Here is a 21,821-nt window from a genome sequence, read left to right as displayed (position 1 = left end):
CTGTGAGGCCCAGGCTACCTACCCTGTCATGACACTGTGATGTCACTGGCCAGCCTCATGACCTTGCAGGGGCATGGAGCCTGTGTGATATGGGCTGACACCACCATTCCAATGCCTAAGGAAACATACATGTGTGTTTTCTCCTGCTCCATGGGGTCGCAAAGAGTTGGACACGACTGAGCAACTGAATAACAACAAATTTTTCTCCACTTGCAAATTCTAATAGGACAAAAAATGACAGATGTGATCCATGTCCACAATGCTCTCTGGGGTCCTCCATCGTTCTGAAGGGTGGAAGGGGTGCTGAGTCCAAACAGTGTGACACCCATGCCCTGGAGGGACACCTGCAACACCCACCACGCCCTGGGTATTCGGTCCAGCATGTCCCACAGTACAACCTGGATCTGCCATCCTGGGAGGAAGCCTGTATGTAACTGCCACACCTCGGCCAGCGGGACAGTTCCCACTGACAAGGGGAGGCCCTGCACGAAATGATTTATCGCTTGGTAAATAAAGTTCTACCAGGGCTCAAATCAGGACATGCCCACTCCTTTGGGCTCAGGATCTATTCCTGGCTTTCAATGGCAGAGATGAGTAGACAGACTGCCTAGCCGCAAACGGTTTCCACTGGGTCCTTAACAGAAAGAGTTTGCTAACCCCCAACCTAAAGGGCGTGTCTCCAGCTGCAGGGAGGGTGTTTGGGGGAGAAGGAAGGAGGGAAGGAAGGGAGGGACCCTCCTGCAGCCAGAAGGACAGGTCTCAGCAAGGGGCTGTCCGATCTACCACATGACTCTGTCCTTTGGGAAAAGGGGCAGACCTTCAAAGAAGGCCCAGCAGGGCAGGGCCATCTGGTGGGGCACTGTGACATGAGTGACCCTCAGAAGGCCACTCCCAGGATGCCATTTTACCTGATCCTTCGGACAGCTCTCCTATAGTAAATCAAAATCACCGACTAAATAATTAGTTCTCTTCTCAGCTGGGAGCAACTTTGCCCCCAGGGGGCAGTTGGCAATGTCTGGGAACCCTATGGACCTTATGACTATGGGGGGTAAGGGGGTGCTCCTGGCATCAAGTGAGTGGGACCGAGATGCTGCTCCACACCCCATAGCACTGGGGGATGAACCCCCCATGGAGGACGATCAGGCCCTGACGTCAGCAGTGCCCAAGGGGAGGCCCTGCACTAAATGATTTATCGCCCCTTTACTGTGAACCAGGAGGGAAGCTCAGCCCACACCCCGAATCCGTGACCTCACTGAGTCCCGCCAAGTACACTGGTGGGCCCACAATTAGCCCCATCTGACTGCAAAGCACAGACTGCCCCGGCCAGAAATACTCGGCGGGGCACTTGGGACGATTAGGCCCAAGTATTGCACCTGAGCGCCGTTACCAGCACCACCAATGACAGCTATTGTGATTTTTCTGGGCAGCCAAAAAAAAAAAGACAAAGAAAAAGCACCAGACGCCTCTCACCCTTGCCCAGGCTGGGCCAGCCGCCCGGGGTCCCTTCCCCCATCCAGCTCCCTGCATTTCCGCCAATCAAACGACATAACCGCCAACCTATTCAGCCTAAGCTAGCTCGCCGCGGGACCCTCCCATATCCTGAAGACAGACTCTGCTTGGTTCTGCTTTATTGGCTCGAGTGACCTCACCGCAGACCTGGGACTGCATGTAATGCCCTGTTTCTTTAAAAAAAAAAGGGGGGGGGGAAGGAATCTCGAACACTCTCTAGAACGTTCTATAAAAACAACAGCTCTCTGCAAGGCCTCCTACGGTGATTAGCCCAGTCTGTTTGCAGACCTGACTTGCTTCAAGGTGCCTTTGTCCCCCACTCGCCTGGCACTGTCCACACCTCCCTGAGGCCGGGCCACTTCCTGGTCGCGCAACCTTGGGGAAATTGCATCACGCTGAGGCCTGGCTTCCTCACCCGGAAGACAGAACCGACTACGCAGTGGCCCAGTTGAGCATGGGGAAGGGGATGAACAGCAGTTAGAGGAGGTTACTCAGGAACAAGAAACCTTCTGAGATCTTCAGAAGCTGCGCTGCGAGCAGACAGACAGACCAACCTAAGGATTAAAGGCACGCTGCTTATCATCACGCTTTACAACTCTCACAGGCAATACCAAGACTTTGGTATGGATCAGATGCCATGTTGCCCATGCAGGAAGAGAGGGGTTTGGTTACACAAATGCGCGCATTTGTCAACATGCCAAACCATCTGCTTAAGACATGTTTCTCACTGTATGCAAATTTCCTCCGAAGAAACAAGAGCTACAAACAAACACTGTACTCTAGTTAAGGACTGGCCAGCTGGAGGGTCTACGGTGACGTGAACTGGAACTTTCTCTGCAATGCATCTCCCAAGATAAAATAGGCTGGTGGACAGACAGAGGCAGAGACAGCTGCGTGATGTCAGTGATAAAAGCCACGGGTAGGTGTTTAGGCGTTCATGGCTCTTTCAACTTCTCTGCATGTTTTTGAATGTAAAAATTAAAGTGCATGGCGCTCAAGCCCAGAGCAGGCATTCAGAAATAGTCACTGCCTTGAATGTAAGGATTCGATCCAACCTGCCTTTGCATGATGCCACGAACTGTTTAGCCCATGGGAGGTCTTCGGAAATTCAGCACAAGGACCTTTTGCTGAACACAAAGACTGGGGGGCAAACTGAAATCAGTATGGACGTCCCCAAAAATGAGACTCTGTTGGAGGTGGCAGCAAAGAGGCTCCGCTCCCCATAGACCGCATCCCAGGGGAGCGCCACTCCCAGCCCTGCCTTTTCTCCAGCCGCACAGCGCACGTGACCACAGTGAGTGAGTCCCCCAGCTTCCCTTCCCCAGGCGGGGCGCGTTAACTCAGATTCTTAAGACATTCAAGTCCTCGCATCTCCCACAGGAAGGAGGCGAGAGGTCTCGGAGGGCGTCTTGAGCCCAAGAAATTAATCATCAGGTCTCATTTCCAGGAGGCAGGCAGGATCCTCCCAGGCCCTAAAAAAAAAACTCCTGGCCAGGCGGACAGCATCTATTTTTCAATTTAGACACCAGATGGCGGTAGCACCCAGTTTAAGACCTGACAACAACAAAGTCAGAGCCCAAAGGAACACTTTTAATCCTGGGTAGTCTCTATACCGAGGTCGCCGAGGTCCCTACAGTCCACTCGCCTTGCAGGGTGGCCCCAGCAGACAGGAAGGACACTTTCCGTGGGACCATCTTCTCCCACTCAGCAATACCCCAACACAGCCTGGCCTACTGTCCCCTCTGAAGATGCCAACAAGAATGAAAACTCCCAGGGGTGTCACTGGAGAAAGCATCTCCAAAGTGGGCAGCTGATAAAGCCAAGGGGTGGGGGGCATCTTCAAGGGCTACAGGGGCTGTGGTGGGGAATCTTGAAGAAAGGAAACAGGGCCAGTTGAGCCCGCGCAAAGCACAAACCCCGTTCAGGGGCAGCCCCACCGCCTCCGCCAGAGAGGAGGCCCAGGAGTGGCGGAAATTCCTGATTAACAAGCACCGTCTCTGACTCTGAATAAGCTGATTCCAATTTCTAGAAAACCCCATGGGGGTCGGAAAATAGTAAGGTGCTGACCGACTGTAGACCTTTGGTGTGTGTTTCAAAGAAAAATCTGGTCTCTTCTGTCCCGGTGTCTGAGTACTGATTCTAGGCTCTTCCTTGAAATTCATCAGCCCTCCAATGGCCACCTCCAACCTCTTTTTTCTAGAAATTATTTTGAGGGGAGCGTCCACAAAGGGGAGGGCTAAGAGTTTAAAAGACCTCCAAACGCAACAGATTCAAGTGCCCGGCTGCCCGCCTGGAGTGTCAGTCTAGGAGTCGAGCCTTTGTTCCCCGCTCAGGCACTGGAGGTTTCTGTGGAGAAGCAGACCGGACGAGGTGGGGGGGAAGAGTGTGTGTGCCCTGCCTGGATGAGGCAAGAACAAAGGTGCTGGGCAGGCAGGCAGGCGGGCAGCCTGCAGGGCGGGTTTACCTGCTTGCCCCGGTAGAAAAGCCTCTGCAGGCCTGGCTCCACGTGGAATAGCTCCTGGATCTTCTTTCTCAGCTCCTCCACCTTGGTCAGCCTGGACAAGGAGTCCACGGTGTGGGCCACCTTCCCGTCCATGGTGCGAACCTGGATCCACATGGTGCCTGCTGGAGCTGCAAGGATGAGGGAGTGACACCCCTGGTCAGTTCTGCCATCAATACCACCACCATGGCCGTGCCATATTCGGGTCATCCTTGCTATTGTCCAGACTGTGGACACCAGGTAACTCTTGGAATACCCTCCCAGCCCCTTATTCCCTATAACCTGCCACAGCTGGCCCAGGCCCCAAGCCCTGAATTAAGAGATAATGCGTTAATGAGTAGCACTGGTGGAGGATTGAGGAGGGACGGGAAATTAGGGGAGAGTAAAAGGCACCTTCGGCTACTCAGTCAACGAACCCTGCCTTTCACAGGGGAGAAAAAAAAAACACACCAGGATACAGAAGAGAAGGGGCACACAGTCAAACGGTGAGGGGCCGAGTTTGTTTGTTCGTTCGTTCATTCATTCATTCATTCCCTGGATGAACACTGACGCGAGAGGGAAACCCAAAAGTCCCGCTTTTGACTGGAACTTCCGAAGTCCCGGGGAACTCAACTAAGTGGGACCGAAGGGGAAGAAACCCACTCGAGACCCGGGAGCTGGGGACCCCGTGTGCCCGCGGACCCCCACTGCACCCCCGACCCGCGCGCGCGCTTGCGCGACGCGGCGGGCCCCGCTGTGGCCATGGCAACCGGCCGCCCCGTCCCGGCCACCCCCGCGCGGGCAGCGCTACTCACTTCTGCCCCACGGCCGCCCGGAGCTCCAGCCTGCGTTTCCCGGACCCCGACGCAAGGCCCCGCAGCCCCTCTTGTTCTCTCGCTCGCCCGCGCGGGCCACGCCAGCGAGCCCACGCCCACCCCCCACCGCCGGGACGGCCAAGGGGCCCGCGCGCCAGGTCCCGCCCCCTTCACTTGAGCCGCCTCACTGATTGGCTCCGCCGCGGTCGGCCGCCCCGCCCCGCTCGCTCCTCATTGGCCCAGACGCGCCCGGGGAACTAAGGGCGCGCGAAATCGGGCTCGGGCGCGACAATTGAATCGCGGGGCGCCCCGCGCGCAGGCGCGGAGCCTGACATCCTCCCCCGCGGCTCGCCGGGCCCTCCCCCACCGAGCCGGCGCGACCCCCGCGGGGCGCCTGGGATGTTCCGCTCGCTCCTGCCAGAGCCTGGGCTTCCGGGGCGACTTCTAAGGGCCGGCAGGGTTGGGGGCAAAGCCGGAGACCGCGTGTAGGGTAGCCCCGGCGCGGGGAAAATGTACTCCCGTGCTGGCAGAGCGTCCCGGAAAGTTTTGCAAAGTCAAGGCGCCGGGTGCGCCGAGTCCTGCCCGCCTCCCCCAGTCCGCGCCCTGGCCCGGGCTGGCACCCCAAACGGCCTGACCGCTCACGATCCACTCGCCTGCTTGCGCGCTGGCCCTTCTGAGGATGGCAGAGGAGCCGCGTGTGTGGCCAGGACCCTGCGCAGACGTGTGTGCGATCCCGAGCGCCCGGACGGCCACCACTGCCCGCTGCGCTGCCAGCTGCTCTGATTTTTTTCCCGCGAAAACTTGGCGTTTGGGAGTTGCGGGGCCACAGGAGGCCGCGCCGGGGGCGGGCGCCTGCCTGGTGATTGGCCGCCTCAGTGGCGGGAAGCGAGAAAGGGGGTGGGGGGCGCCCCCGCCTCTGTCCACCCCCCCCCTCCGCCCAGCGGGCCACGGCCCCGCCCATCCCTGCGCGCTCTGCTGGGCGCGCCCAGCGTGCAACGGGGCCGGTGGCGGGACCTGGGCCCCCTCATCATGGGTGCTCTCCATGAGCCCTAAGGATCACCCCCAGGGCAGAGACCCCCAGGGTAGACACCCCTGACCTTCCAAGTCTGTTCCTTCAGCCCCTCTTACCAGGCATGCACTGACCAGTTGGGCAGGAAGACCGGAATCAGTGTAAATTATACAGGAGAATTTGGGGGTGACCCCCCCAGAAGACCTCCTGCACCCCGATGACGGGCCTGATCGCCCCAGCTCGGTTTCCTTGCGCCAGGGCCCTCCAGCGCTCCCCACCCTACCCACCCGCAGGGCTTGTTTGCTGGTTTTTCCCGCCTCGTTTTCCCGCCTTCTCCTAGCTGTCCAGGCGGGCAGGGCTGCCCTCCCCCCTCCGCCCTGCCTGCTCCGCTCTGACCAGTCCTGGCGGGCACACAGTGACCCATTCTGGGCACCTACAGAATGCCTGAACAGGGTGTTAAGAGCTGGGGGCCCAAAAGTGGGCAAGGCCCACCCTGTTGGTGGTCTCCAAGAGGTTAAATTCTTATCTGGGGAGACCAGCAAGAAATGAATCAATAAAGCAAATCATTTCAGATACCACACGTGCCATGAAGACAGGACAAGAGCTGGAGAGTGACCAGCAGCCATGTGGGAGGGCGGGGAGAGGAGGCACTCTGGTTGAGGTGGAGAGGTGGGCCTCTCTGGGTAGATGACATTTGAGCTGAGATCTGAGATGAGAAACCAAGGACAGACGGATCGAGGCGGAAAGAGCAAATGCAGAGGCCGGAAAAGGCTTAGAAATGGACAGAGAGCCGGGCAGATGCAGTGAAAGGGAGGGCGGGCGGGAGCGAATGAGGTCAGAGGGGTGTCATGTAAGACCTCACAGGCCACCAGGAGGACTTTGGTCTTTCTCTGGAGAGCAGTGGATAGGGTGGGAGGGCTGTGAGCTGAAAACCAATGAGCTCCAATGTGTGTTTTCACAAGGTTTCTCTGGCCACACATAGAGTTCCTTCTATCTTGGCTCTGGTATTTCTGCTTTTATTTCTCCCAACGGTAGACAGATGAATGGCCCCCAAAGATGTCCACATCTTAATCCCTGGGATCTGTGAATATCATACCTTCCATGGCAAAAGGGATTCAGCAGATGGGGTTAAACTGAAGACTGTCAGATGGGGAGATTATCCTAGATTATCTGGGCTGGCCCAGTGTCATCATGAGGGTCCTAGTAAATGAAAAAGAGTGGTGAGAGGGTCAAGTCAGAGAAGTGACAATGGGAATAGAGGATGGAATGATGAAAGCAAAAGGCAAAGGATATGGGAAACCGCTAGAAGCTGGAAAAAACAAAGGACAGATTCTTTCCTAGAATTCTAGAACGTAATCCTGCCAACACCTTGATTTTAGCTCCATTTCACACTTCGGACCTCCAGAACTGTAAGAGAACTCAGCTGTCTTGTTTGAAAGCATGGAATTTATGGACGTTGGTTACAGCAGCCATAGGAATGAACATACTCCAATCACAAAGTCGAGATGCTCCTATTAATTTCCCCCCACCTTCAGGACATCGCCGACACAACTGATAGCATTTATCAAAACTAAGCTATCAGCTACGTGGTGACCATGTTGCAGATGTGAGCAGGTAGCCAGGCCTCCCCAACCTTGTGAGGCAGATGAGGTCTTCCATACTGACAACATCTCTGACAGGAACCCAGCCCTTTTCTGGCAAGAGCATAGCCTCTCTCTGTGCCTGCTGTTGTCAATACTCAGCATGGCTGAAAAAGAAATAGACTCTATATTCCTTGTGTACATTTGGTACAGGGCACACAGTCCAGCCTCCTTGGATATCTGAAGTCAAGCAACACAGAAAGAGGTGTCTGGTTTTCCCTGCAGAAAAGACCTTGAGCAGTGGTGATGAGGGGCCCCAGCCAATCTCTCTACTCATTTCAAGAAAGTCAGAGGGGTTGCTTGGGTTAATTAACAACCATGAACAAGAAACTATGCCAAGCATCTTTAAAAGAAGCTTAACAACCAGTTGGAAAAGCAAAATGTTGATGTCCGCAAAAGACATCGCATCAAAGACAGCAAGATATGACATAGTCATGAGGCCTGCCAGAGCCTGGAGAACAGACACTTCCTAAAGCTTCTTCTGTTTTGCTGTCCTTCCTACTTAGGCACCTGCCTATGTGCAGATCAGGCACCCTGAGGGTGCAAAGGGCTTCAGTTTCCCTTTTACAAAATGATACGCACTTGACAATCATTAAGTCACTGAACAGACTTTAATTGCCCTCCCTTGTCTGCACCAGGCCCTGGGTCCAGCGGACCAAGTCCCGCCCTACAGGGACTTCTTGTGCAGTGGAGAAGCAGGAGGAAAGACGGTCATCAGTTGTGCAGGGAGATGGTGCTTTGTGATGGTGTCCATGATCACATGGAGCCCAAAGTGCTCTGAGCATCTCCAAGACACAGCAAATCCCATGTCCTAGCTATCGCTATCATTTTCCTTCTAATATACATCAATAGAAATAGAGAGCTATTAAAGACAAAATGATTGGGACTTTCCTGGCGGTCCAGTGGTTAAGACTCCACTCTGTCACTGCTGAGGTCACAGGTTCAATCCCTGGTCAGGGAACTAAGATCCCACAAGCTAAACGGTGTAACCAAAAAAAAAAAAGAAAAAAAAAGTGAAAATGATTATCTGTATAGGACCCAGCATCCATGTATGAACCCTGAGGAGGGTGCACATGCCACATGTGGGGGCCATCTGATGGGGCAGAAGATCCCCCTGGGCTCATCCCCTCTCCATCTGTAAATGAAGCTTACGATGCATATCTCACCAGAGAGCCTGGGAGAATTCTTCCTATACAGGCCCCAGATATCTGGCAAGATGACAGTTGTTCCCTGTATGCCAAGAATATTGCTATCTTGTGGTTTTCTTATTTGTTTGCTATTTCCTAGAAAAAAGAGGTCAGGCTACCATTTCATCAACCAGTGAGGCCTTTGGGATTCCCACACTGCCGCCCACCCCCAAAAACCTTGCCCCCACCAATCCTGGCCATTGGGAACCCCTTCCCAGAACCCTGACTGGCTGATGTCACAGACAGATGACCTCACTGTGGCCGAGGATCTCTGTGACATGGGGGAGGGGGAAGGATGTTTCTCCGTCACCCCAACCCCCCATGTCTGTGGTGAAATCGATCGAATTAGTGCTGCCCAAAGATGCAGTCTACCTGGCTGGCTGCATCATCGAAGGACAGGTGGTCCTAACTCTGAACAGCACCCTGGTGGACCCCATCGTGAAGGTGGAGCTTGTGGGAAGAGGTTACGTGGAGTGGAATGAAGAAACTGGGGCGTCCCGCGATTATAGCCGAGAAGTTATTTGCAACAACAAGGCTGACTACGTGCACAAGACAAAGACATTCCCAGTGGAGGGTAAGGACCGGTGTGACTGCCAATGTTAGCCAGAATAGGAAACCAGGGTCTGGGAGATAAACACATCTGTCAATCAATCAACAAACCCCCAGGGATATGAGAAATGGGTAGAGCCCTGGCTCCTGTGGTCACAGGGGAAGAGAAAGGAGGGAGAGGACTAGGAGAGATCCTCGAGGGAAGCACTGACAAGCCCCCAGCTCTGCCAGATTCAGATCTAAAGTCTGGACAGACCTCAGGGAGCCTGGGCTGCCAGGGAACTATAGGTCCTTTCCAAAATGAGTGTTTCCGGGTAGTCCACAGTCAATCAGAACGCTTGGCCAATGCTTGTTTGAACAAAGTTTCATTTCAGATTTTTTTAAAAAATTTTAGATAGGGTAGCCGGGGAAGGTGTCACCAAAAGACTATGGAGCTCAGATCTAGTGATGGAAGGGGTCCCTGCCTTGCAGATACCCAGATATTGTTTGCACATTAGTTGCTCAGTCTTGTTCAACTCTTTGTGATCCCATGGACTTTAGCCCACTAGGCTCCTCTGTCCATGGGATTTCCCAGGCAAGAATACTGGCGTGGGTAGCCATTCCCTTTTCCAGGGGATCTTCCTGACCCAGGGATCGAACCCAGGTCTCCCACATTACAGGCAGATTCTTTACCATCTGAGCCACCAGGGAAACCCATCCAGATACTGCTGGACCTTAATACTCAACAATCAGGCCGCCTCTCTCTGTCCCAGTTAACTCACCTGGAAGATGGGAAGAGAAAGAAGTCCTGCCTCCTGAGATTGTCTTGAGGACTTGATGATTTAATGGCATGTCTCAGGCTCGGAATAGCAGGGGTTATAGAGTAAGTGCTGAATAGGTGTTAGTTCTTTCAACCAAAACAATTTTTCAGCCCCTCAACCCCACAGCATCAGGTACCACCCTTCTCCATTTCCAAGGGAAGCATCGTTTCCCCTCAGGAGCATCAACCTCAATTCATTTACTCCACAAACAAACATGTATTAAGCACCTACTGTGCACAACAACCATGCCAGGTACCAGGGATGCAGCAGCAAAGAAAACAGAAAAGGTCCCTGGCATCCCTGGGGTTGCTGTCAGACTGGGAGGACACACTCATAAGAGGCTTTGTGGGAAATGTAAGAAAAAATAAAACAGGGAGATCACAGAGATGAGAGGGCAGTGTGAGTCCCTCCCTGGCCCACCACCATCATCACTCAGTCAATCTGCTGTGTGCTGTGCAGTGAAGGCCAACGGCTGCCAGGGCAGGGAGATTTGCCTGCCTTGGGCCCCAGGATGTGTTTGTTGAATAAATGTGTGATCGAACCTGCAGGCCAGACCTCCAGTTTCCCAGGCCCAGAGCAGGGGTGAGCAAGTCCCAGTGGGTAGATTGGGGTGACCACCATCCACCCAGAGCTTCCATCTCCAGCCCAACTGAGGTCTAATATTTATGAGCCTTGGTGTTTTGGATCCCTAAAACTCAGAGCTAGCTCAGGGACAGAGAGGCCAGATCCAGAAAAAGCTAACTGCCAAAACAATAAAGAAAGTGGGGGGGGGGAGATTCTAGAACCTTCTGATGGCATTGGTGTGTTTTGCTTTCAGATAATTGGTTAAGTGCAGGCAGCCACACCTTTGACTTCCATTTCAACTTACCTCCCAGGCTCCCTTCCACCTTCACCAGCAAAATCGGCAACATCTTTTACTTCGTGCAGGCCTTCTGCATGGGTCGGGAGCACATTCTAGCCAAGAAGAGAATATACTTGATGGTTCAAGGCACTTCCTCAATTTTTCACGCGGAAAAATCATTGCAGGTAGTGGGGAGCAAGGGGGAGCAGGGGTAGGGGCTTGGCCTCAAAGTTCCCAAGAGGTAGGGGATGGGGCAGGAGCAGCCAGGGGATAGGGAAGGCCCCAACCCAGAAAAAGAAGGGAAGGTGTTGGCCGCTTCTCCAGCTCAGGAGTTTTGCAAAAAGGGGAATCAGAAACCAGGGCAGGAACTAAGCAGTAGCTCTCAACTGAGGTGATTCTGTCACTGCAGGGGACACTGAGCAATGATGTCTGATGACATGTGTGGTTATCGCAACTGGGGAGGGGGATGAGTGCTATCGAGGGGGTGGGGGCCAGGGAAGCTGCTCAACCACAGTGCCCCTCACAGAGAATGGCCTGGCCCCTGAATGTCCTTGACCCCAGGGTAGGTATGTCAAGAGTGAGCAGATGCCCCGCTCTGACCCCCTGACTGAGTGTCCCAGGTGTTCAGTGAGTCTCTGGGAACGGATAATGGAGATGGTACCCTCTCCCCACCAAGAAGCACAGCAAGGGGTGCCCTCCAACCAGGGAAGGAGGGGTCTGGCAGCGTCGGTCACCTGAGCGGAGGAGGTTTCTGTATGGCTCCCAGAGGCCAGGTGCAGAGGCGGAAGTAAGGGAGGGTGGAGTTCCGTTGGCCAAAGTCACTTCACCTCCCTGGGGCCTCCTCTGTCATCAGAGCATGGTGGCTGAGAGTGCCGGCATCTTAGTTCTCAAGGTCCAAGTTAAAATCCCAGCGTCCCAACCTACCTGCTGTGTGACCCTCTGCAAGTGATGTCGCCTCTCTGTGCCATTTCCTCATCTGTCACTTGGACACAGAGAGGGTGCCTGGCCCCTAGGTCTCAGGAGGAGCAGTCAGTGGACTTCCTGAAGGTTCAGGGCCTAGAATGGTGCTCGGCACTGGTGTCCAGGGCAGCCTCAGAATATTTATGCCCCATCGATCCTTTTTTTTTAAATGTAATCCATTTAAAAATTCTTTATTGAATTTGTTGTTTCTGTTTTATGTTTTGCTTTTTTCTGACCTTGAGGCATGTGGGATCTTAGTTCCCCAACCAGGGATTGAACCCCAGCCCCTCGCATTGGAAGCACAGATTCTTAACCACTGGCCCACCAGAGAAGTCCCAAGTGTAGTCTTATCTGTGTAGTAGGGAATCATCTCTAGCCTGGCCAACCTCAGGGGAGGAGGATTCCAGGGCAGGTAGATGCTTAGAGGGGTGGATAAGAGGTGAGCAGATCTGAGCTCAAGGCCAGTCTGGCCACCTGCTTTCTGGGTGACCTTGAGCAGACTCTGGCCCTCCCTTGAGAGCTAATCTAGAGTGCAGGGTGCACAAAGCAGAAATTGGAGCGAAATGCTGTTGTGGGGTCAGACCTGGACTGAGGTCTCTGCTGCCAGATGCTTCATTAGCAAATGGCCTTGGGCAGTTAACAGCACCTCCTAGAACCTCGATTGTCCTGATCTGTATGATGGGTATGATGGGAAACAACACTTTCCTTGATCATGAGGGTCATGAAGCACCCAGCAGGATGGGTACACATCAAGGACTCCTGGTACATGGGAAGAGCTCAGATCGCTACTACGGCAACAAAGGAGTTATTGCAGATCCATTTTGAGAGGATGAAAATATTGTGTTTTTTCAACTACTCAGTACTCTTTTAATCGGTTTGGAGAGGGCAGGGTGAGGGCAGGAGCTGGTGAATCAGGGCAGAGGCTACTGCTCTGGTCCAAGCAGGGGCAGAGACCTGACCCCCACAGTCTGTCCTTCTCAGATCAACTGAAAGGAGTCAGGTGATGACCCGTCTGTGTCTTCCAGGGCTCCCACCTCCCTCGGAGTAAAAGCCCATGACCTCCCCCTGGCCCACAAGGCCCTGCACGACCTGCCCCGTCCCCTCCCTGCCTTCCCCCTCCTCCCTTTCTCCCCCTCTCACTCTGCTCCAGCCACGCGGGCCTGCTTGCTGTTCCTCCAACATCATCCTGCCCCAGGTCCTTTGCGTGTTGTGTGCCCGCTGCCCAGAACCCTGTGATAGGATCTTCCAATCCCTCCCCATCCTCCTTTAGATCTTTGCTCGGAAACTACATCTTCAGTCACCTGCTTCAGTAATAGCCAGACGAACTGCCACAACCCCCACAGAAGGCAATTCAGCCATATCTATCCAAATGAAAAGGAACACGCACTTTGCCCCAGCCATTTCATTTCTCTTCTGGAAAATTCTCCTACCACTGTCATTTCATTTGTGTGATAGGACCTCTGCATGCATTGCCTGGGAGGCCAGAAACTGGTAACCACTTAAATGTTTGTTGCAAAGGGAATTAAAGTTACAGTTCACAGTCAAAGGTCAACTCTATAGATAGAGCAAAGAAAGAGAGAGCAAGACACAGCCAGAGACAAAAGAATGAGGCAGCTCTCGGTATCAGCACCTCCATGTTACTGGGTTGGACGCATAAAGCAAAGTTCAGAACAGCGTGTCTAGCCTGCACCGTTGGTGGTAAAAATAAGAAATGCACAGAACTTCCTTGCAGGTGTAACAAACTGTCTCTTTCCAGAGACCAGAGAAACTGGCAACAGACGGCTTGCTGGCTGCCTCCTGGGAGAGAAGCAGGGGGCAGAAGCAAAATTTTTCTCCTTCCACTTTTTTTTTTAACATCTTGATTGAGATACAATTCACATACCTTATTATTCTTCCCTTTAAAGTGTCCAAACCCATGGCTTTCCATGCATTCATAGAATTGTACAGCCATCACCACTGTCAGTGTTAGAACACCTTAATGCCTTCCCTCCCCCACCATAAAGAAAAAGGCTGAGCGCTGAAGAATTGATGCTTTCAAACTGTGGTGCTGGAGAAGACTCGAGAGTCCCTTGGACAGCAAGGAGATCAAACCAGTCAATCCTAAAGGAAACCAACCCTGAATATTCATTGGAAGGACTGATGTTGAAGCTGAAGCTCCAATACTTGGGCCACCTGATGCGAAAAGCTGACTCTGGAAAAGACCCTGATGCTAGGAAAGATAGAAGGCAGAAGGAGAAGGGGTCGATAGAGGATGAGATGGTTGTATGGCATCACCGACTCAATGGACATGAGTTTGAGCAAGATCCGGAAGATAGTGAAAGACAGGGAAGCCTGGCGTGCAGCAGTCTATGGCGTTGCAAAGAGTCCGACACGACTGAGGGACTGAACAACAACCAAAGAAGTCTTGCATCCCTTACCTGTTACCCTCAAACCTCCCTTTCCCCTCCCCCACCCACCACTACATTCACTCTCTGTCTCCTGGGGATTTGTCTGTTCTGTACACTTCCTGTTTTAATAAATGGAATCAGACACTATGTGGCCTTTTTGTTTCTGGCTTATTTGAACATAGTGTTTTCAAGGTTCATCCAGGGACTTCCCTGGGGGTCTAGTGGTTAAGAGTCCACCTTCCAATGCAGGGGTATGGGTTCAATCCCTCATCATGGAACTAAAGTCCCACCTGCCATGGGGTACAGCTGAAAAGTTTCTTTTTAAAATTCATCCACCTTGTAGTGTGTGTCAGTGCTTCCTTCCTTTTTAAGGGTGAATTGTCTTTCTGTGGCATGGACGGACCGCCTTTTGTATATCTCTTCATCACTCGATGGACAGCGGGTTGTTTCCATGTCTTGGCTATTAGGGACCATGCTGCTTCTAACGTAGGTGTCCACGTTTTTACGTGGATGTGTTTTCATTGCTCTCAGGTAGCCATCTAGGAGTGGAATTGCTGGGGCAGATGGCAATTCCACGTCTTACCTTTTGAGGGGCAATCAGACTCTCTTCCACAGCAGCCGCTCCACTTTACATTCCCACAGCCATGTACAAGGGTTTTGATTTTTCTACACCCTCTCTGTGTACCTTTAGAATTTTGAAAGACATGACCCATTGTCTCTTGGAACAAGCAGTCCCGTTGGGTACAGCACTTGTCCCCAAGACATCTCTCTCCTAACCGTCAAGTCCGAGGGAGTCTCCCTTTACCTTAGCCCCTTGTCATAGCCTCATAACGTATCTTAATCAGAAACCTGCCGTTAAAGGACTTCCCTGGCGGTCTGGTGGTTGAGACTTCGCCTTCCAAAGCAGGGGGTGCAGGTTTGATCCCTGGTCGGAAGCTAAGATCCCACATGTCTTGCAGCCAGAAACAAACAAACAAACAAACAAAACATAAAACAGAAGCACTATTGTAATAAATTCAATAAACCTCTAAAAATAGTCCATATTTTAAAAAACAAGAACTTTAAAAATGTACCATTAAAAAAAAAAGTGTGCCATGTTTATATCTATCTTCCCAATCAGAGCAGGGACTAGACTGGTCTTCACGGCTGTGGGTTTTCCTTGAACTTGGCACCAAGTTGATAAAATGATACTGCTTGAATGAATGAATCCCCCCAAAGTTTCACACATGCTAAAGAAAGAGGGAGATCCGAAGAAACTCCCAGGTACGGAAGATCAATGTTGAGTTTGTAACCTGGAGTTCTTGGGATTCTGGGCTCTTGGGCCACCCCATCTGGCCTGGAATGGAAATCTCCCCTTGGCCACCACTGATGTCTCTCGGCACCTCCTTCAGGACCAGGACAGAACTGCTGGCTTGGTCTTGAGTTAGAGTAGCCAGTTCTTTCACGCCTGTAGGGTCCTAACGAATGCAACGAATTTTCGAATAAGACTGGAGGAGCTTAGAGTGAAATGGCCTGCAATTAGCCTTCCAAGGGGAGAGAAAGCATGGGAAGTCTGAAGATAGGCAGGGGCCAGAGGCAGAGGGCAGCAGGTGAAGCTGAAGGGGTCAGGGGTCAGCCTGAGGTCTCTGTGACAAAGGATATTGGATCTAGAACACAGTCGTGCAAACCTTCGGTCATGATTCATTAGTGGGGTATGAAATCCATTTAGCAAGTTGCGAGGCATATTTCTACAAAATGAAAGAGCAGATAAGCCCAAAATAAAAAAATGTTTTTTAAAAAAAATATCAACTTTGTAGGTTGCAAATGTTGTTTTCCAAAAACAGTACTAAAGGATACTGTTTTCCTATTTTATATTAAAACAACAATGTTTGCAACCCACAAAATACATTACCATATGGAAAATAGATAGCCATTGTGAGGTTTAATGTATGAGGCAGGGAGCCCAAATCAGGGCTCTGTGACAACCCAGAGGGATCAGAGTGGGGGAGGTGGGAGCAGAGTTCAAGAGGTGGGGGACATATGTACAACTAATGCTGATTCATGTTGGTGTATGGTGAAAACCATTACAATATTGTAAAGCAGTTGTCCTCTAATTTAAAAAACTATTAAAAAGAAAACAATGCAGAGAATAAAATAAGTAGGATAGAAAATATTTGTAAAAAATCCATTTGTTGGGCTGCCATTTATTTTTTAAAATGAAAGAATAGAAGAGGTAGGAAAATATAAAATTTTCTGGGTTGCAACAAACTTTGTTTTTATAAAATCAATGTGTAGGACTGAAAACAATAGTATTAAATAAGTAAAATGAGATAGAATGTGCCAGAAAAAAATTAATTTGATGGCTTACAACATTTTTGTTTTATATAAGACAAAACAACAGCATAGCATAAGTAGACTAGAAATACAAAAAAATCAGTTCAGAGGGTCCAATCAACACTTTCTTCAGCTGCATCATGCGCTGTGTGGGACCGTAGTTCCCCAGCCAGTGATCGAACCCACATCCCCTACAGTGAAAGCATAGAATCTCAACCATTGCACCACCAGGGGGGTTTTTGTTTTCTCTGGATATATACCCAGGAGTGAATGACTGGATCATATGATAGCTCTGTTGTTAGTTTTTTGAGGACCCTCCATACTGTTCTCCAAAGTGGCTGCACCAATTTACATTCCCACCAACATTGTACAAGGGTTCCTTTTCTCCACATCCCCATCAGTGTTTGTTATTTATAGACTTTTTGATGACAGCCATTCTGACGGGTGTGAAGTGCTATCTGACTGTGACTGTGATTTGCATTTCTCTGATGATCAGCAACATTGGGCATTTTTTCCTGTGCCTATTGGCCATCTGTATATCATCTCAACTCCTGGGTCAGGGAGATTCCCTGGAGAAGGGATGGGCTACCTTCTCAAGTATTCTTGGGCTTCCCTGGTGGCTCAGAGGGTAAAGAATCCACCTGCAATGTGGGAGATCTGAGTTCGATCCCTGATTTTGGAAGATCCCCTGGAGGAGGGCCTGGCAACCCACTCCAGTATTCCTGCCTGGAGGATCCCATGGACAGAGAACCTGGTGGGCTGCAGTCCAAGGGGGCGCAGAGCAACTCTTTCTGGTATGTAAGCCCCAGAAGTGTCTTCACCATGCTCCTTCTAGCTCTTTTATGATATCAAAGACATAGCAACAATATAAATGTTCATCATGGAGGGGGGATGGGTGAATAAGCTACTTTGCAACACACTTCACTGCCATTGTGAAATTGAATGAATCAGAATGACAGCCACCAACGTGAATGCCTTTCAAAACACAGAATGTTAAGCTAGGCAGGCAAGTTGCTGGAAAACATATGAGGATTGATTTATACAAAGCATTCAAATATGTAAAACAGTACTGTACAATTCAACCACAAATAAATGTATTCCTAATCAATGCAAACATCTGCATGAGAATAACAAATGCCACACAGACACACAAACACACATGCATACACACGTGTTTGTAAAAGTATCAAGTTCATCTAGAAGAAGACACAGGAAGCCAGCAAAACTGGAGAGTAACTCACTGTAAGCACACACCACATCACATGAAATCTCTTTAATTTTATTTATTTTTAATTAAAAAAAATTTTTGTCACACTGCAAGGCTTGCAAGATCTTAGTTTCCTGACCAGGGATGGAACCTGGGCCCTGGCAGTGAAAGTCCTGAGTCCTAGCCATTGGACTGCCAGGGAATTCCCTCAAATCTGTTAAAGTAGTATCCACTAATAAAAAGTAAAGTGTTACCCAAAGTGTTCATTGCTCAGTCAGGTTCCACTCTTTGCGACCCCATGAACTGTAGCCCCCCAGGCTCCTCTGTCCATAGAATTCTCCAGGCAAGAGTCCTGGAGTGAATTGCAGTTTCCTCCTCCACGGGATCTTCCCAACCCAAGGATTGAAACTGGGTCTCTTGTAGGTGGATTCTTTACCATCTGAGCCACCAGGGAAGCCCTAAGAAAGAGTAAAATGTTACCCAAACCACACATTAAATATACTGTATATATGATTTTGTTTGCAATCCAGCAGCTAACCAGTTGGTATAAAGACTGCATTTTGAAGTTTTTTTTTTTTTTTTTTTTGACAGCTGGGAGCACCTCTAGGCTCCCTGGCCGCGCCTGAAGTTTTTATTTAAACACGTTACATAATTTCAGTTCTACAGTTTTCATGATACAGAGCCCATATTTTCTCCTTAAGTCTAAACTACTTGGGTAAGCCCTAGGTCTTGGGCTATTGATTATAAGACATTCCCTGTCTTCCAGAAAACTAGGGTTTAGGGAAGTCAAGGCACTGGTTCAAGGTCACACAGCAAGTGAGTTATGGATGTAGAGATAAAACCAAGGGCTTATGAATTTCTTAGGCTTATGTTACAGACAAGGAAATTGACACTCAGAATGGAAAAGGGCTTTGATTGTTTATTTTTCTAAATTGAAGAAGAGGAACTAAAAAGCCTCTTGATGAAAGTGAAAGAGGAGAGTGAAAAAGTTGGCTTAAAGCTCAACATTTAGAAAACTAAGATCATGGCATCTGGTCCCATCACTTCATGGGAAATAGATGGGGAAACAGTGGAAACAGTGTCAAGACTTTATTTTTTTGGGCTCCAAAATCACTGCAGATGGTGATTGCAGCCATGAAATTAAAAGACGCTTACTTCTTGGAAAGAAAGTTATGACCAACCTAGATAGCATTTTAAAAAGCAGAGATATTACCTTGCCAACAAAGGTTTGTCTAGTCAAGGCTATGGTTTTTCCAGTGGTCATTATGGATGTGAGAGCTGGACTGTGAAGAAAGCTGAGCACCGAAAAATTGATGCTTTTGAACTGTGGTGTTGGAGAAGACTCTTGAGAGTTCCTTGGACTGCAAGGAGATCCAACCAGTCCATCCTAAAGGAGATCAGTCCTGGATGTTCATTGGAAGGACTGATGCTGAAGCTGGAACTCCAATACTTTGGCCACCTCATGCGAAGAGTTGACTCATTGGAAAAGACCCTGATGCTGGGAGGGATTGGGGGCAGGAGGAGAAGGGGATGACAGAGGATGAGATGGCTGGATGGCATCACCAACTCGATGAACTTGAGTTTGGGTAAACTCCGGGAGTTGGTGATGGACAGGGAGGCCTGGTGTGCTGCGATTCATGGGGCTGCAAAGAGTCGGACACGACTGAGTGACTGAACTGAACTGAGCTGAACTGAACTGATAGTTGATTTACAATGGTGTGCCAATTTCCGCTGTACAGCAAAGTGACTTAGTTATACACACATATTGTTGTTTAGTCGTTAAGTCGTTAAGTCATGTCTGTCTCTTTGCTACCCCATGGACTGTAGCCCTCCAGGCCCCTCTGCCCATGGGATTTCCCTGGCAACAATGCTGGAGTGGGTTGACATTTCCTTCTCCAGGGGACCTTCCTGACCCAGGGATCAAAACCCCGTCTCCTCCATTGGCAGGTGAATTCTTTACCACTGAGCCACCAGGGAAGTCCATACACATATATACATTCTTTCTTTAAATATTCTTTTCCATTATGGCTTATCATGGGATATTGAATATATTCCCTGTTCTATACATAAGGACCTTGTTGTTTATCCATTCTAAATTTAATAGTTTTTATCTACCAAACTCAAACTCCCAATCCATTCCTCCCCCTCCCACTTGGCAACCACAAGACTTCTCTATGTCTATGAGTCTGTTACTGTTTTGTAGATAGGTTCATTAGTGCTGTATTTTAGATTCCACATGTAAGTGATATCACTTGGTATTTGTCTTCCTCTTTCTGACGTGCTTCACTTAGTATGGTAATCTCTAATTGCGTGCTTATTGCTGCAAATAAGCAGCAATTATTTCCTCCTTTTTTATGGCTGAATATGTTCCGTATATGTTCTGAATATGTTTGCGGATATGTTCCACATCTCCTTTGTCCATTCATTGATCCATGGCCATCTAGGTTGTTTCCATGTCTTGGCTGTTGTAAACAGTGTTGCTATGAACGTAGGGGGGCACGTATCTTTTTGAATTGGAGTTTTGTCCCGGTATATTCCCAGGAGAGGGATTGCTAGTTCAAATTCTATTTTTAGTTTTCTGAGGAACCTCCATGCTGTTTTCCCATAGTGGCTGCACCAGTTAACATTTCCACCAACAATGTAGGAGGGTTCAGCGGGCTTTGGAGAGTCCCGAAGGCTTAAGACCAGGTGGACTGTTAAGTGAGCAAGCAGATGTTGTGGCCTCAATCCCTCACAGTTGTCCCTTCCCGCCCCCACTTCTTCTAGAACCCTCTGTTCGTGGAGGCTGAGAAGAAGGTGTCTTACAACTGCTGCAGCCAGGGCACCATCTGCCTGCAGATCCAGATGGAAAAGAACACCTTCACACCGGGGGAGAGGGTCATTTTCACCACAGAAATCAACAACCAGACCAGCAAGTGCATTAAGACGGTCATCTTCGCCCTCTACGCCCACGTGCACTACGAGGGCTTCACGCCCAACGCGGAGCGCCGTTCCAGGGTGGATAGCAGTGAGCTGCTCAGGCAGGAGGCCAACACCCCCATCATGGCCTTCAACACCACCAAGATCGTCAGCACTTTCCACCTCCCACCCGTGCTGTCCGTGAGCGGTGGCGGCTCACAGGACAGCGAGATCATGAGCACCCAGTACGAGCTGGTCAGCACTGTCCACCTGCCCTGGTCCCTGACCAGCGTCAAGGCCAAGGTGCCCATCATTATCACCAGCAACCCCGTGGACTCAAACCAGGCCGCTGCGGGCTGCCGGACCAGGGCGGTATTACCCGTGAGCCCAGACTGACAGAATTAAATGCCCAAACGTCTAAATATTAAAAGTTTTATCAGACTCTAAGGCAGATCTTTCCTTCACCTCGCACAAATGGCCTTTGGATGAGTCTGCCTATGGGCAGCATGTGACCCAAACCTCGCCAAGCTCCAGCCGTGCAGGCATCCACTTCTCCCATCCCAGGAAAGATCTGTAAATGACAGGAGAGGCCAAAGCCTTCCAGCCTGAAAAAACCTTCCAGGACTTGCCCCGGTTAGCACCCCAGACCCATCTCCTTGCTTACTCTTACACTACCTAGATGAGGGATCCCCCACTGGGAGTGACCCTGCTCTCTAGAGGATATTGGCAAAGTCTGGTTATATTGATTGTCCTGACTGGTTGTGCTCCTGGCATCCATTGGGTGGGGGCCAGGGATGCTGCTCCACAGTGCCCAGGACAGCCCCCCATGGAGGATGTGTGTAGTCGCTCAGTCACGTCCAACTCTTTGCAATCCTATGAACTGTAGCCTGTGAGGCTCCTCCACCCACGGAATCCTCCAGGTAAGAATACTGGAGTGGATTGCCTTCCCCTTCTCCAGAGGATCTTCCCAACCCAGGGATCAAACCTGGGTCTCCCCAGGTTTGCAGGTAGATTCTTTACCATCTGAGCCACCATGGAAGCCCATAGCGGATGACCCGGCTCCAAACGTCAGCAGTGCCGAGGGACAGAGACCCAGTCTGGGGCCATGCCTGGGGACAGATGGTTGCTGAGTCCACAGGTTGGGTCTGTGAGCTTCTTACCCATGTCACATCCCTCCTCTCCTCGCAGCTGCTCCCCTGGGGCTTCCCCAGATCACACAGGGTAAAA

At 50.6% G+C, this 21,821-nt stretch overlaps 2 protein-coding genes across 3 annotated transcripts in view; one reads left to right on the top strand and one right to left on the bottom strand.

The window, feature by feature from the left end:
* The window catches only part of UHRF1 (ubiquitin like with PHD and ring finger domains 1), a 32,447-nt gene extending 28,321 nt beyond the window's left edge, over nt 1–4,126 (bottom strand). Inside the window, exon 1 of the mRNA XM_043466277.1 lies at nt 3,974–4,126. Within this exon, the coding sequence (XP_043322212.1) occupies nt 3,974–4,126 (153 nt within the window). The remainder of the gene's footprint in view (nt 1–3,973) is intronic.
* ARRDC5 (arrestin domain containing 5) lies at nt 1,939–21,041 on the top strand. 2 transcript variants are annotated; one of them, XR_006269075.1, is made up of 4 exons: nt 1,939–2,803; nt 4,046–4,249; nt 4,440–11,014; nt 13,546–13,888. XR_006269075.1 is itself a non-coding variant. In XM_043466278.1 (3 exons), the coding sequence occupies exons 1-3, from the start codon at nt 8,886–8,888 to the stop codon at nt 20,988–20,990; spliced, it is 1,065 nt and encodes a 354-aa protein (XP_043322213.1). In that variant the 5' UTR covers nt 5,629–8,885; the 3' UTR covers nt 20,991–21,041. The 2 variants fall into 2 exon arrangements, 1 of the variants encoding a protein (XP_043322213.1); XM_043466278.1 differs by lacking the exons at nt 1,939–2,803; nt 4,046–4,249; nt 13,546–13,888 and adding an exon at nt 20,463–21,041 and having other exon boundaries at nt 5,629–9,213; nt 10,806–11,014.
* Nucleotides 21,042–21,821: the final 780 nt, after the last annotated feature.

Source organism: Cervus canadensis, chromosome 4 (genome assembly GCF_019320065.1).
Source record: "Cervus canadensis isolate Bull #8, Minnesota chromosome 4, ASM1932006v1, whole genome shotgun sequence".
NCBI lineage: Eukaryota > Metazoa > Chordata > Mammalia > Artiodactyla > Cervidae > Cervus > Cervus canadensis.
Note: the sequence above shows the minus strand (reverse complement) of the source record. Positions and strands in the feature narration are given on the sequence as shown.